The 15930-nt window shown below is 38.6% G+C and overlaps 1 protein-coding gene across 1 annotated transcript; it reads left to right on the top strand.

Moving 5' to 3' along the window:
- Positions 1 to 2098: 2098 nt before the first annotated feature.
- Positions 2099 to 3070, top strand: LOC145996318 (uncharacterized). Its single transcript, XM_083132750.1, has one exon. It carries the CDS (start codon positions 2099 to 2101, stop codon positions 3068 to 3070), a length of 972 nt encoding a protein of 323 aa, XP_082988876.1.
- The last annotated feature ends 12860 nt before the right edge of the window (positions 3071 to 15930 follow it).

Genomic DNA, 15930 nt, shown 5'->3' with positions numbered 1-15930 from the left:
AGTACTCAAAGTCTCTGAATTATTGTGTGCCGTGCAAATTCTTTTGCAAGAAGATAACTCTTCAAGTTTTCCACTGCTCGCTTTCGAATCTTGACGTTTATTGGCACGTCCACTTCGATCAATTATGTAATTTGGCTGTTGCACACTACAATTCACCACACAACCAGGTAAATTTAAACTTGGTTCAGCATTTTTATTAAGCTGCGTTCTACAGGCATTGCTCAGCAGTTCTGCTTTTAAGTTTAGTTCGTAATCGGCATCCAGAAAATGCGATGAGCACACTGTGGCTGTTTTGATATTAACAGGATCTAATCTCTTACACTTTGAAACCCACATCTTGCACATAATCGGATCCTTTGGGACAGGGCCATAGGCAGGAAAAATGTTGGGGAGGGGGTTCACTCTTAATTTTTCCCATGGGCGTCGCATAATCTATAGTCATAAAAATTATGTTGTTTGACCATTCACATGAAACTTAATTTTTGGGATTTTGAAAACTGTGGAAAGCAGTAATTCTTTGGTTTAAATGGTAAAACATAACCTGGTACCTGCATTGAACCTCAATTTTTATACCTAACGCTGTTTTTCTTCGGTTATTCTGTTCGAATACTAACTAACTGGACTTTATTAATAAAACTAACAAACGTTGTGCTATTTTGTAACTTGCAATAAACGATGTCTATTCTATAGACTAGTTCGATCCCACTTTCCGACGCTCATATTGTTCCTATGCTTTCCAAACAGCATGATATACTACAACCACTATGCCCTATACAAGTATGTGCTTTATAGGACCGCATATAGGTTAAATGTACAGTATGTACTACCGTATATCGACTTCTGGGTGAAGGATAGTGAATGTAACACGCTATGAAGCAGGATATTCTAGGTTTGAACACTTATGAAGGGGCATTTAAACCCTTATCGAACAGGGAATTAAAAGTTGTAACTGGAATTTTGGGATAATCGCAAGGGAATTTTCAGTCTGATCCAGGAACAGCACTGGAAAGAGGACAGCAGAAGTGAAAATGAAGGGGTCATGGGTGGGCTGTGATTCTGAGAATGAAACCCGTTTCGCTCAAATTTCAGAATTCAAAATGTTTGAAAATTTCAACTCCATCATTTCAGAATTGTGTGTCTGTTGTATTTTGTGCAACTGCGAATATTTTTTTTTTAAAAATATGTTACAAATTTTAGTTTCTGAACTCGTATTAATCCAACATGCCAGAAGTTTCGGTAGGGGGAGGGGCTTGAACCCTAACCCCCCCTAAATACGGCCATGCTTTGGGAGCAAATAGCTTACACCTACTGTATTTCTTGCGTTGTTCTGGCACAAAGCAACAGCACAATTGCGCGGCATCTTACTGAAGTGTTACTGTTGTTGCAAAAACAAGAAAATCCCCACTATCACACAAGCCAAAGAAAAGGAAACACAAGGCACTTTCAAGTTCCCTCGCACAAATGCAGATCCTATAACAAGCGGAAAGGTCAGTGACAGCGTCACCCCTGTCCCGTGATTGACGTCAGGGTTGGAACCTCCCACGACCCTCTTTTTTCAGCTTCGGGAGGGAAGACTGCGCTACTTTCTCAACTATATTATATACTATTTTGGATCTGTGTGTGTGCGTCTTGCTAACTCCAGTGCTCTTGTTCCATTGTTGCAGTGCGAGTATGTCTTCTTCGCGAAGAATGGGACAGACAATTCACAGTGAAGCTAGGGAGATAATAAGAAACGTGATACAGCAGTGTGATGAAGAGGCCAAAGAAGGAAAATTAAAGTACTTGCTACAGCAATCAAATTTGCGTGTGTGTAATTACACGGGCGTATCTGTGCGGAGTGTATCAAAAATAAGGAAAGAGTCCCATGAAGCGGGCGAGACGTCACTGTCTACACCGGGTAAGAAACGACGACGAGCCGAGCAATACAGATTCCATTGCGACGAATTCGATCGAAGGGTCATCAGAGACGTAATACAAGAATTTTACCTTGTGAAAAATACAATACCAACGGCACCGAAACTTCTTTCAGCCATTCGTGAAAAAAATAACTATGCACTTTCCGTGGAAAGTGCATAGTTTACGTCGTCTGCTTCATGATATGGGTTTCAGTTGGAAAAAATGCAGAAGCAACAGAAAAATTCTCATAGAACGTCCAAATATTGTTCATTGGCGTGCCAAATATCTAAGGGCAATTAAAAAATTGAGATCGGAGAATCGTGTGATAGTATATATCGACGAGTCATGGGTCGACAATAATCTCACCTTTGGGAAATGCTGGCAAAGTGACTCAGTACAAGGAGTGTCAACCAACACCAGTTCCTCCAATAGGTTAATTTTAGTTCATGCTGGTTCAAGGCACGGCTTCATAAATGTAGCAAACTTGATATTTAGGGCAGGAAAGGCAACCGGAGACTATCATGGACAGATGAATTCCGTTAACTTCGAGAAATGGGTGAGGGAAAAACTTCTGCCAGCCCTCCCGAGGGCAAGTGTTTGTGTATTGGATAACGCTCCCTACCACAACATACAGGTGAATAAGCCTCCGACTAAATATTCTGTGAAGCAGGAGATGATAGACTGGTTAAGACTAAACGAAGTGCCATTTTCAGAAAGCATGAAAAAATTTGAATTATTCCAATTGATCGAAAAGTACAGGCCGCCAGATAAGATTTTTCGTGTGGACGAACTTTTGAAGACGAATGGCCATGCAGTGTTTCGGTTGCCTCCTTACATGTGCGAATTGAATGCCATTGAACTAGCGTGGGCTAAAATAAAACGACTTGTGAGGGAGAAAAATATAACAGGAGATTTTACGTTGTCAAGGTTGGAGGAAGTGACAAAGAATGCGGTGGAATCTGTGACGCCAGCTGACTGGGAAGGATATGACAAGCATGTCATCACTGTCGAACAGGACTACTGGCAGAAAGATGGTCTGATGGAGGACACTGTGGATAGAATCGTTATTTCACTAGGTGGTATTGACAGTGATGAAGACGACAACATCAGTGACAGCGATTCATCTTCGGGATCGGAATTGGCACAAACCTTATCAGATAGTGACGATGACTGATGAAAGGTGAGTGGAAAGCATGTTATTGTACAAATACTTTAATCATCAAAGTAAAATTCCTCCATTATTAGTATTGCTTTCACTTGCTACTATGTAATATGTTCCACTCATTTGCAATGCGTTTTCGTACCATGCCTTTTTCATTTATGCCGCTGCCACCCTGAAAGGAAGACGAGCTGCCTGCGCACGGCGACAACAGTTTCGCATTCCTCAGCCTTGCAGTCTTCTGAGCTCCCAACTGTAAGTGGAGCTGTGTGAAATGGGCCGTCATCATGGGGAACAGGCAATTTTGGTTGAAAAGCGTGCTGTGATATGTGCACTGAAAAATTAAGGTTATTCGGAATGCGAAATAGCAAGAAAACTGAATATTTCCAAGACTGGTGTTCATTGTGCATTGGACAGATACCGTAAAACCAACAGTCATGCTGACCGTGAACGTAGTGGAAGAGCTCGTGTAACGTCTGGAGCTGACGATAGATATATTACAGTAACTAGCAAACGGAACAGGCGCCTAACAGCACCAGTCATCGCTTCTTCCCTGAATAACAGCAGACTGGCGCCTGTGTCTGTGTCAACGGTGAAGAATAGGTTGCGTGAAGAAGGGCTGCATGGCAGAGTAGCTGCTAGAAAGCCATTGTTACGACGTGTGAACAAGACGAAACGATTGGCCTTTGTTAAAAAGCACCAAGGTTGGACTGTGGATAACCGGAAACGGGTACTCTGGACCGACGAATCCAAATATGAATTATTTGGCACCTTTGTACGTCGAAAGGTCGGCGAGAGAATGGAAGAAGAGTGTCTTGTTCCCACAGTGAAACATGGGGGTGGAAGTGTAATGGTGTGGGGATGTTTTGCCGGAAACCAGATCGGGGACCTTCATAAAATTCAGGAACATTGGTAAAAGGAGGGTATCATCAGATATTGGTACACCATGCCATCCCCTCTGGTCCTCGTCTTGTTGGTAATGGGTTTATTTTTCAACAAGATAATGATCCCAAACATACATCCAAATTGTGCACGCGGTATTTGGAACGCAAGGCAACAGAAGGGGCATTAGTTCTCATGACGTGGCCACCACAGTCTGCTGATCTTTCACCAATTGAACTGCTATGGGACCAAATCGATAGGGACATCAGGAAGAAGTTACCCAGCAACACTCAACAGCTATGGGAATTCATCAACGATGCCTTGCTTAACATTCAACCATTCTATCTGGACAAACTGTTGGAGCGCATGCCACATGTTTGCGCTGCTGTCATTAAGGCCCATGGCAGACATGTTGATGAAAGCAAAATATGAGGTGACATTCAGGGGCGCCGACTTGTCAAAATTATTGGGGGGGCTCTGATCACTGAAATAAATGAATGAATGACTCACTTCCTCCCTTTTTAAAAATAAAAATTACGTCTTCGTATAGCAGTTTTTAAGCAGCTATTATATTCCTCATGCAAATAAAATGTAACATGAAAAACGTTTAGAAAATGTTTCAAAGTCTCTTTATGTCTTTTGTGTCTGCTCATTTGTTTTTTAGATAACAATTAACATTTTTATTGAAAAGTATGTATATACTTAACAGTTTTATGCCGGCCTCGGTAGCCGAGCATGTTGGGTGGTCGACTCAACTCGCTTTCATCTGGTGGTCTCGGGTTCGAGTCCCAGCGAGGGCATGGGTGTGTTTTAATGTCTGCAACAGACATGTGACAGGTTGCAAATAACCCATAAAATAACGAATATTTAACAGTTTTATATAATTATTTACATAAATGCTAACACAAATCGCAGGAAAATAGTTTTACTTTTTTGTTCTTGCTACAATATTTTACATTTTAAATTTAATTTTGCAATAATAAAAAAATAGCATGTACACTAAGATATAAAGTGACATACACAACAAAAACATATGAACATGATTTAAAAATAAAGCAAAAGTTGCTCTACGCAGTGGGTTATTTTTTATGAACTCATTAACGAGTGGTCTCAAGTCCAAATTATCAAGCACAAATTGATGTATGTGGAGTACCGCTAAGCTGCTTAGTCTCTTCTGCCTCATTGTAGATCTCAAATATGTCTTTAGTCGGCAAATAGCACTGAATGACCTTTCGGCTGTGGCTGTCGTCACTGGCAAGGTGCGGAGGACGATCATGAATTTGACTCCTGGAGGGTGCTGTCTTCCAAAAAAAATTTCCTTATGTCACGTATGGTAGTTAGAACCACTTTCTTCTGTTTGGCGATATCACCAAGCATGGACATGTGTAAGGAGAGCCTATCAGCATCCAAATCTTGGCGAAAGAATTCTCGCGTTTGCTGAAAGTTTGTTGTGCAACTGTTCACAGCTGAGATGCATTCTTTCTCTACGGCTGTTACTTTTTGTAGTCCTGTAGATTCTTGTCCTTGTTTAACACGTGATTTTGCTGTGTCACACACGTCAGTGTATATTGATTTATAATACTATTGTGGAGTGTAGAACTTGTGATGTTAAGCAGCATCAGGATTTTCAAGTCTCTCAGGGACGTGACGTTGCCGGGGCAATTCTGGCTCATCAACGAGGCTCGGTTTGCCCTCTGTGCATTTCAGCCAGAACTGCTCAAAACACATTCGCTTTTCTTGAAAGATGTCAGTCAAGTATTTTAGTTTTGATTCCACTTCTGTAGCACCAATGCGTGAAGACTGAATCTTACAGTTTACCTCTTCTATTGGACCATCACATGGCAGTAGAGGGAGAGAAAGAAAAATGTCTTGAAGTGAAGCAATGTCTCCAGGTATCCAGCACATTTTCATGCTGCGTCAGTAGAATCTTCTTCAGAAAATTTCACAAGAAAATTGAGAAGGTTTTCATAGTTCCTTAAGATCAGTTGCATACTGGAGGCTCTCAACGTCCACCGACGAGGGCAAAGTGGTCCCATTCTTTTAGTCTTTAACAAGTCGTTGGCTAAATTCATTATGTCTCTGATTAATATATGTATAATAGTAAATAATAATTATATACTTAGTATATAGTAATAAGTCATGTGTTTTGCTGTCTCCAGTCATAGTCCCCCCAAAGTTGATGGTCTAGAACATTTCAAATGTGTATTTAAAGTTAAGTTCATGTGGCACAATTCAGAGTAAACTTTACAAGAGAAGAAAAATAATACATTAGATCCTCTTAAGCAAAATTATTTGGGGGGCTCTGCCCCCACATCATTAACATTGGGGGGGCTCGAGCCCCCCTAAGCCCCATGGAGTCGATGCCTATGGTGACATTAGTATGTATAGTGGATGTACCTATGTTTGTACATTGCCAAGCAGATTCTTACATCTGTTTCTTGTACATTAATTACGAAATACATTCATTTCTACTGATTTTGGCACTTTTTCCTGGTGGTCTTAAACTTTTTGTCGGTAGTGTATATGAAAAAAAAATGTTAAAAAGAGAATGCCATGGCGCCCCGTAAAATTATTTGCGCCCTATTAAAACAATTTATTTCTATGAAACTTAATATGAAATATTAATGATGACACTGTAATCCAAGAAGTCATTGAACAATCAAGGTATTCCTATTGGTTTGGCAGGTTTGATTGATTGATTGATTTGGTGTTTTAAGTCCACTTTATGCACAGTAAGGCTAATTGGGACTGGACCTACAGTTTAAAGTTGGATCCGAACCACTATGTGCCTCCACCAGCTATCGAAACCCAGAACCCCTTGATTACAAGGCGACGACGCTAACACTGCGCCATTGGGGAGGCACTATTGTTTGGCAGGTGTCAAAACATGTATTCAACTATAATATAATACAATTCACACAATATTTTGCAAAATGGTTAACGTAACCAGTAGGCAAACATTGTCTGTAGTGATGCAGAAGGAAATAAGAGTCCGTGGTGGACTAAGGGACCCATGTTTTAGCAAGTACAAAAAAGTGTATTACAAATTTTTACACAATTCATCAAAGTGTAGAAAATATATAACCATTATTATTTAATTAATTCGATTTTTCTTGCATAACACAACACAATGGTGTTGTTGGATTCTCGTTACATTCCTTTGTGCGGAAAAATCTTGCATACTGGAAACTAGAGGAAATCATTAAGAAGCATGATTTATAAAGTGCTCCCTTAATCAGTTCTGCAGAGAGGCCCATTAATCGTCTATTATTAACATTATCAACCTGTAAATATCAAGTAGATACAGTCCCTATTAGCCTATTTATGTTAAACTTTATATTCTTTGGCAATCTGGAAAGGTCATTATCGAAAAAATGCCATTTGATGTTGCTCGAAGTTGTTTTTTTGTCCGTTACAGTTTCAAGATATCATCCCATTTCTGTTACTTATCTCTTTTGAGGGAGGGGGCAAGTGCCTCTGTATACCCTGCTATATCTGCCAATGCGACACAATATATTAAAAATTTGCGCCCTCTAGGATTGACTTTGCCCCCACCCCCCTACAAAGAATTCCTGGCTACGAGCCTGAGTGCAAGAAATTAAACATAAAATAAATTTAATTTACATTAAGTCACAAATTTATATCTGACCATAGGCGCACCAGTGAGGGCACGACGGCGCTTGCCACTGCCTGCTGGAAAACGTGGAGAGAGAAAATTTGTTTGGTTCATTGTGCTCTTTGTGTTGGATAGTGAAATAAATGCTATTCAATTTTTAAATAATTGAAAATAAAATTAAGCATTGCCTCAATTTTGAAGTGAAAATTCATTTTCTTCCTTTTGCAGTTAACATGCCATGCGTTTATTTGCACATGTTATTTCGTTTTCTTTAAGGCAAAGAGGCATGTGACTCCTAATTCCCTAGTCTCTCATTTGGAATTTGAAAGATAAACTCTCAAAAGCGCCAAGCATATTTTCCAAAGTTTTGTAAGGGTATAATGCATATTCATATTATTAATTAAACATACCGACAGTATCCCATGATGTTTACTCTTTACAATCTTGCTTTGCTCGTTAGGCGTCCTCTTTACCTCACCACATGCCCCCTGCACCCTCCTGTTCTAACAGTTAAAAAATATGCATGTATAATTTTTAATAGTTCTATGTAGCGAGTGAGTTCCAAATTCTGCTGGTGTTTTCAAATCTCTGTTTAAACGATGATTCAAAAACTGAAATAAAGTAATGAAACTCGATATACGTATTTAGAGCATGGCCATGAAGACGTTAAAATTTAGTGGGAAGTTGGGATGCACGTTTGATAGATACCTGACATTGCTTTTGAATTAAATCGGTCCAGGAATTTCATATTGAAGTCTTCAACGAACGAGCAAAGCAAGATTGTAAAGAGTAAACATCATGGGATACTGTCGCTATGTTTAACTAATAATATGCATAATCAGTTTGCAAAGAAATAGTTCTAAAAATTTCCTTGCTCGCTTCGCTGGCAGTGTCATAATTTATTTAAGTCATATTATATCTGTATTTATTACTACTACTTCAGACAGGCAAGTGCGCGCACACCCATGCAATGCATTCTCACTGCTATTTCAATTGAGCAGCCCCAAGTTGAACTCCGAGTTACACCTACGGCAAGAACGATACAAATACAGTTAAAATATTGTGCAAGTGTTTCTAATTTCTTTATAACTAGCTTAAGAATTGCATCAAATGATTCCTGGTAATAATATGTTAAAAGTGTGTGTTTTTTAATGTCATTCCTTGTGTTTTGTCTAACGATTGATTAAATCAAGTACTGAACATTATCGGAAGGAAAGCAATGCTCGAAACGTTAAACTGAAATGTTAACACTAATCTATTTTCCATCTTTTTTCTTCTGAAATGTTACGTGAAGAGAAGGGTTTAATCTCTAGAAACATCCATGAACAAATTGAATTAGGGCGAACATTTTTAAAACGGTCCAAAATATGCACTTAACTTCCCCAAACTTACACCCCCCACAAAATTTTCCAACACCCCCCCAAGGGAAAAATCCTGGATAAACCCCTGGGGAGGGGCACGATGGTACGTGCTCCTAAAAGGGATCAATGCATAGGGTGACCACCAGTGGCGTGCAGTGTTTCAGTATGTAAATCGAATTTTGCATAATTCCTAGGATACTTCGACTCCCCGAGAGTGTCGAGAGGCATTTTTGCGGAGCCCGTGAAAGACTAAAATGCTGCAAAGCAGTGGCGTGCGGTGTTTTCATGTACTATTGTTTATTTAAAACTTATATATTCAGTGCATCGGTTATCTAATTGTCACCACACGCTACTGGTGACCACCCTTTTTGACCGGGACAGTCCCGTTTCAGTGGCGTGTCCCGGTCGTCCAGTCCATATTATTAAAAAGCCATTATTTGTCCCGTTTTTTAAAGGTCTAGGAGTTATTTTGGAAACCAAGTCGAAATTTGAGAGACATTTCATGCCAAATGGAAGTTGTATTGTTTTGTATATACAAAACAATATGTGTCCCGTTATTTGAAGAGCAGTGAATAAGCACGCAGTTTCTTTACGGAATTGCAACAAGAATTTAAATTTTCTGCGTTTTGACACAAACTCAAAGAAAAAATCTAGAGCTGTGTGTCTGATATGTGGGGTAAGGTTTTCGGGATTGATGATGCTCTCAAGAAGATTGGTTCTTCTGCTAAACACTTCTGGTATTACTCAACTTCACCAAAGTGCCTCCCCAATGGCGCAGTGGTAGCGTCGTCGCCTTGTAATCAAGGAGTCCCGGGTTCGAGTCCCGGAGGCATATAGTGGTTCGGATTCCACTTTGAACTATAGGTCCAGTCCCGATTAGCCTTACTGTGCATAAAGTGCACTTAAAACACAAAATCAATCAACTTCAGCAAAGGACAAATATCAAAGGTTGATCAGGAAGGACGAGAAAAGCTGTGTAAGTGACACCGTGAAATACCGTTTAACAATTGACGATTAACATTACCACCTGAGCGCTAGTGTCGCCTCTAATATGGCCGCTCTATGTAGGATAAATGTTTGTTTACATTCAGTAGTAGTACGTAATAGCAGCGTGTTGTCATTGCTGGGATGGAAGAAACATTTAAATTACGCGATATTTTTAAATATTGCGAATGCTATGTGAACTCCAGGAACTATAACGAAGGTGAAGCTGTGCTGAGAGCGAAGCATTTAATTATGATAGCCAAAAATAACACGGAAAACGCACACGAAACTAATGTATACGCACTTGTTCTTCAAAGCAGTGCTGTTTCATCTGCATCTCGGTTGTAACTGGGGCTCTCAGAAATGATTTGAAAATAAAGAAATTCACCTGTATTGCAAAGCTTGGGCAGGAGAAAAATGTAAACATGCCGTTGCAATTCTTTTACCAAAGAGGCACACTGGTTTAATAACAACACAGGATAATAATAATAAAAACAATTTCATTGAAGCTATCTTCAGTCTTCACTGAAAATTAGCTTACTGCATGAAACAGCAACATTAGCATGTCAGTTTCCCTTTTCTGACTTACCTTTACCATTACAGACATTAATTAATTCTCAAACTATTTTCATCTTCGCACGTAATCGATTTGCATCTGTTCCAAATTACATACATACTACATTGTTTTCGAAGAAAAAATGTATTCATAAAGAACAATTTAAAACTTACTTTCATGGTAACAAAATCATCTTTCGGAAAATAAAGTGAACAGACTCGTGCATTCTTCGTAATTTCCTTGCCGCATTTCAGTTATGCCAATCAGTTCTGTTTTCCCTGGTGTATTTACAAATTTCATTTTGTTCATTGCACGGGATGGAAAACACATGTAAGATTTTCACTTGTCCTGACCCACAAAACGATTTAGAGCAAAAACTGAACAGTAGACGTTACTTTTTCGCATGTTCCCCATGCTTTGAAAGGCTTCAACACAGCTAAGCATGCTACGTGGAATGGTTCCTCAAAATCTCATAAGATGGCATATCGGATAATTTTAATCGCGAATGGGAGATCATGTTTGATTTATTGTTTATGATGTATCATTTATGTGAAACTGCTTTTTCAGGAAAGGAGGGGGGGGGGGACTGATCCTCTTGGGATGTCCCGTTCTTAGGTCAAACTATTATGGTCACCCTATAATGCATATTATAAAAAAGTGTTGGTAATAAAAACTTTTTCCAGATAGTGAAAGAGTAAAACAAAATTTTTATCACAAATGCATTAATTGGCACTAGAATTACGGCAGTTTAGTAATTCGAGACTGGAAATCGAATCCGGGGCTTTTTGATTGTGTTGTGGTCACAAAGCGACATGATTGTAGATCAAATATTTCCCACATTTGTGGCAGTTTCGCCCAAGAAAACGAATTCTCAAGCTTATCCATTTGTGATCATTGTGATCAAATAACGCAGAGCTACTTCACAAAAATCACTTATGCTATCAAAATGCTAGTAAAGGATATTTGAGTTTGTTTCCTGGTGGAGGTACTACAGTGCTTAGGACTCACTTTGTAGGTCCAGTCCCGATCAGTCTATCTGGCCACAAATTGGACGCAACTGTACGCCAGGCACCTTTTTTGGTTAAAATAAAAACTAACATTTTATTTTTATGAAAGAAATGTGTGTGTAATTACTGTACATAGATGCATGATCATTTATGAATATACCACCACGAGGGCCGGATTAATCTACGGGCAATTGGGGCAATTACCCCTGGGCCCTCACCAAAAGGAAACTGTGAAGGGCTTCCACCAGAAAAGTCTTTGAACCAGCTGGCTATGCTTGTGAAAAATTACTTAAAAAAATTAAAAAATAAATTAAAAAACTTCAATATTGTCGCATGTCTACTCTTCTGGATCCAATTGTAGCACAGCTCTCAGTCGATCTGTTTGTAGATATATGAAGCTCAGTATACTTTACACCATGCATTGATTTGGCTGTGGTGTGGAAATAAGACACACTTATTCAAACAATCAATTCTCAGATACGATTAAGATAATAGATAATCCTACGAAGTACATAACCTTCTTTCGTTAATAACATCGTGCAAATTTTAAGGCTTTTTTGTTTCCTAGTTTCACAGTTATTTATAACACCATTAAGCCTTGTTTCCATGATTATGAAAAACTAAATATGCTGACCAAGGCAGTAATTTATTTTATTAAAAACATAAACTAAACGTAACGTTTCAACCTTCTAGCAAGGTCTTCTTCAGACTCTGTATCAAGTACAAAAGCAACAAGATACAAAAACAGCGTATTATATATACACAAACATTACTCCCTCAAGACTATTTAGAAAGTTGTTTGGAACTTTCTAGCAGGTGACTTTCACTTTCCAACTTTACTTTCACCTAAAAGGCTAAACACAATTACTTCCATATAGAATGTGGTTGGACTTTTAATCTCACCTCTTTTCCCTTCATTTTTCTTCCTTCTCCTCTCCTCTTTCTCTCTTGTCCTTTCCACTCTTTCTAACATCTTCTTCCATTCTTTGTTTAACTTCAATCCCCCATTCCAGTTGTGTCTTCTTCACCTTTTTTCTCTATTTCTTTGGCTTCCTTCCATTTTCTCACTAGCATTCTCTTCTCCCTTCCTATCTGCTTAGCCTCATCCCACTCTATGTCATGTCCTGTTTCTCTCGTGTGTTTAAATATTGCATTTCTTTCTCTCTTAAGTCGTACATCATCCCTATGTTGTTTCAACCTGTCTTTCAGCCTCTTTTTCGTTTCTCCTATGTACACACTCTGACATTCTTTACATTTCACTTCGTAGATAATCCCTTCCTCTTCCTCTTCTCTGTTTTCCTTTTTCTTGTTTGCATTCCTCGCTATTCCTAAGATGCTTCTCCCTCCCTTCCTGTAAGTTTTAATTCCCGCTTTCTTAAGCACTTTGCATATCTTTTCTGTGGTCTTCCCCATACTCCTTATTCCAAACCATCTCTCTCTTTCTTTCTCTTCCTCTTCCAATTCTTCCCTGCCCGTTTTCTTCCTTCTTCTGTTTATGTCCAGTCTATCCTGCTTCTCATAGCCATTCTTTTCCAGCTGTTTCCATAGGCTATTTATTTTGCCTTCTTTTTCACATTCTTTCATGCATATTTTCTTGATTCTGTCCTCCATATTCTTTATAAAATTTATTTTTGTCACCTCACTTACATCACTTCTTTTGTGGCAGAACACCCCTGCTGCACACTTCTTCTGATGCCAAGCGGTTTCAATTTCTTGTCCTCTCTTCCTTTTCATCAATATATCTAGAAAAATTAACTTGTCTTCTTCTTCTATTTCAAGTTCCAATAATATCCCTCTCTCTTCATCTTGTATTTCTTTGGCAAAGAAATACAAGATGTTTTTGTATCTTGTTGCTTTTGTACTTGATACAGAGTCTGAAGAAGACCTTGCTAGAAGGTTGAAACGTTACGTTTAGTTTATGTTTTTAATAAAATAAATTACTGCCTTGGTCAGCATATTTAGTTTTTCATAGTTTCACAGCACTGATTATTCATATATCATGTTCCGACATAATTTCTGAGGTTAAGATGAAATTAAACTTGCAATTTAATGTAATAGCAGCACGTTCAGCATCAAATTCCCCATGTTTGCTTGGACTAGGCCCATAGCCATCCCATCGCGCTGCAATGTAAAGCTTAGGGCACCAAATGACGAACGAAATTCTTTAGGGACACAGCAGGGGTGGCGCCGCCACTGGAATAGTTTGACAGCCCCATTACCCGGACCCAATGGCTGAAATTGTCTACACCACAGCGGTGAGTGCCATCTAGACAGACAACTACAGGAACAAGTTGGGCTGGGTAACACTGTTTTCGCGCTTTGCATTTCTCTTTTCAATAGTGCATTTTGTGGGACGTGGTAAGGAATACGCATTTTTAGGTTTAGATTTATTTATTTTGTTTTATTTACTTTATTTAGAGTAAAATGTATAATGCAGAGTCGTTTTGGTTCGAGTTATCATAATTTCAGTAATACTGTCCACGTACGTTGTAACCGCATGATCACGTGTAATTGACACGTCAATTTTCTGACATGTCATTTCTTTTAGTTAGATGCTTGTTCTGGGTTCAAATATGCACGGTCCATCTACTGGACAATTACCGACAGGTTCATTGTGGAAATTGTAGTAACTACACTTCCTTCAAGAAAATTCCCAAAGGCTTAACACTTAAAGACACCCTTTTCTTGCCTTTTTCGCCGAAAATTCATCTACTATATCATCGAAGTCCAATTCACGAAGAAGTTCATGTTCAATGCTTAATAAACAAAGCTTGGATAAGCGATCCTGTCCCATGGCAGCACGAAGCCTGTTTTTAACTAATTTCATTTTTGAGAAAGATCTTTCTCCCCTGCAGTTTACCATTAAGACGAAATGCATTCTAAAGAGAATTTCGACATTGAAAAATGTACTGCAGAACGGGTCCTTACATTCAATATTATACATAGACAGTTCCATTTGGGATGTCTTCCTGATGTTTGATATTGCTACTGCTTACTAGGTGTGCAAACTGTATCAGCTCATTCTCTAGCGAGGGTTCCAGATACTCCTCGTAGATGCTCACAAGTTTGAATAACTGTGCCTTATTTCCATGCCACAGCCAAACCAATCCATGGTATCAGAGGTGCCCATAGGGGGGATAATGGCGCAGACTGCGACATTGAGATTTGGGGAGGTTTCCCCTTTAAATAATATAAAATTCAACATTATATGTTTCTCCAAAATATATGTGCAAATTTTACACCTTAAATGCACCGTATTTAATCCATTAGATGAAGAAAAGAGAGTGTTTAAGGGTATTATCGAGGGGGGGCAAATATCCAACTATGACATTTTAGGTATTAATTGACACGTGGGTTCTTGGGGGGGGGGAATCTGATTTAAACGTTTGGGTGGACAGTATCCAACTCTAGGTTTTAGATTATGGCGAGTAATTTATTTAGAGGAGGATTGAAAATTAAATTGAGGGGGGGGTCCAATTCTTGTATATTACTATTGTCTTAGGCTGTTGCGGAAATTCTGGTGTGGAGACTGAGAATATTTTTTTTTAGTAGGTAATATTCACTCTTCAATATAAACAGTAAGTCTAAAATGGGCATTGAAATTTTGTTGGTAGAATTGAGTATTAAATTTAAAGGGGGAGATAGGAAGCTCTTGATAAAGTGTTAATTAGATCTTACATTGTCAAGGGATTTCTGTAGTGGAGAGAGAGTTCGAACATTAAATTTTGGAGACTGTATTTAGCGATATGGAATCCACATGTCGAAATTGGTTAACTATCACTGATATACTATTAAAACCTGATACTATTAGTACTTCATACATGGTGTCCACAATGTCTACAAAATTGTACGTTTATTATGGACACACTGTACGATGTAAGTTCATGGTATTTGTTATAAGATTACCGGGTCATTCCATGTTAAATGATCCAGAATTTTGTGAAAATGTCACCCATCATCCCCGATTTTGATGAAATTTGATATGCTTATAGAACTTTTGATGCTGATTACAGAAATGACAACTTTTTTAAAATTGGTCAAGGGGTTCAGAAGTTATACGCTTTTTAAGATCTCCTTGTACGCCACATGCGACTCAACTTTGAATGACACGCATTAGGTTATAAACGATCGTATCTTCCCTCGGGTTTGCCGTAGAAACTTCAAGTTTGTTTTCTTTTGTTCAGAATAGTATCAGCTTTCATTTAAATAACGTTTCAGATGAATGCATCAATAAACATGTATTTTATATATAGTTTTATGTATTTTTTTAGAAAAATAAATGACTTAATTTCAAGAACGAATTTCATGCAATGCCCCCCCTTAAATTTCCCCCCAATTTTATATGTAGGTAGCTCAGAGTGTGTACTAACGCCTGATGGAAAAATTGGGATGGGCGGTTCAGAGACAGGGTGATAAAAAATCATTTGCATAAAATGACATTAAAAGTAAATTATATTAAAAATGCTTAT

The sequence above is a fragment of the Lepisma saccharinum genome, chromosome 12, assembly GCF_977018435.1.
Source record: "Lepisma saccharinum chromosome 12, izLepSacc3.1, whole genome shotgun sequence".
In the NCBI taxonomy this organism is placed as follows: domain Eukaryota; kingdom Metazoa; phylum Arthropoda; class Insecta; order Zygentoma; family Lepismatidae; genus Lepisma; species Lepisma saccharinum.
The sequence above is the reverse complement of the archived record's forward strand: the minus strand, read 5'-3'. Positions and strand labels throughout refer to the sequence as shown.

What these genes read in the sequence shown, in the direction of transcription:
- LOC145996318 (XM_083132750.1), top strand. Translation starts at nt 2,099, where the DNA reads ATGGGTTTCAGTTGGAAAAAATGCAGAAGCAACAGAAAAATTCTCATA.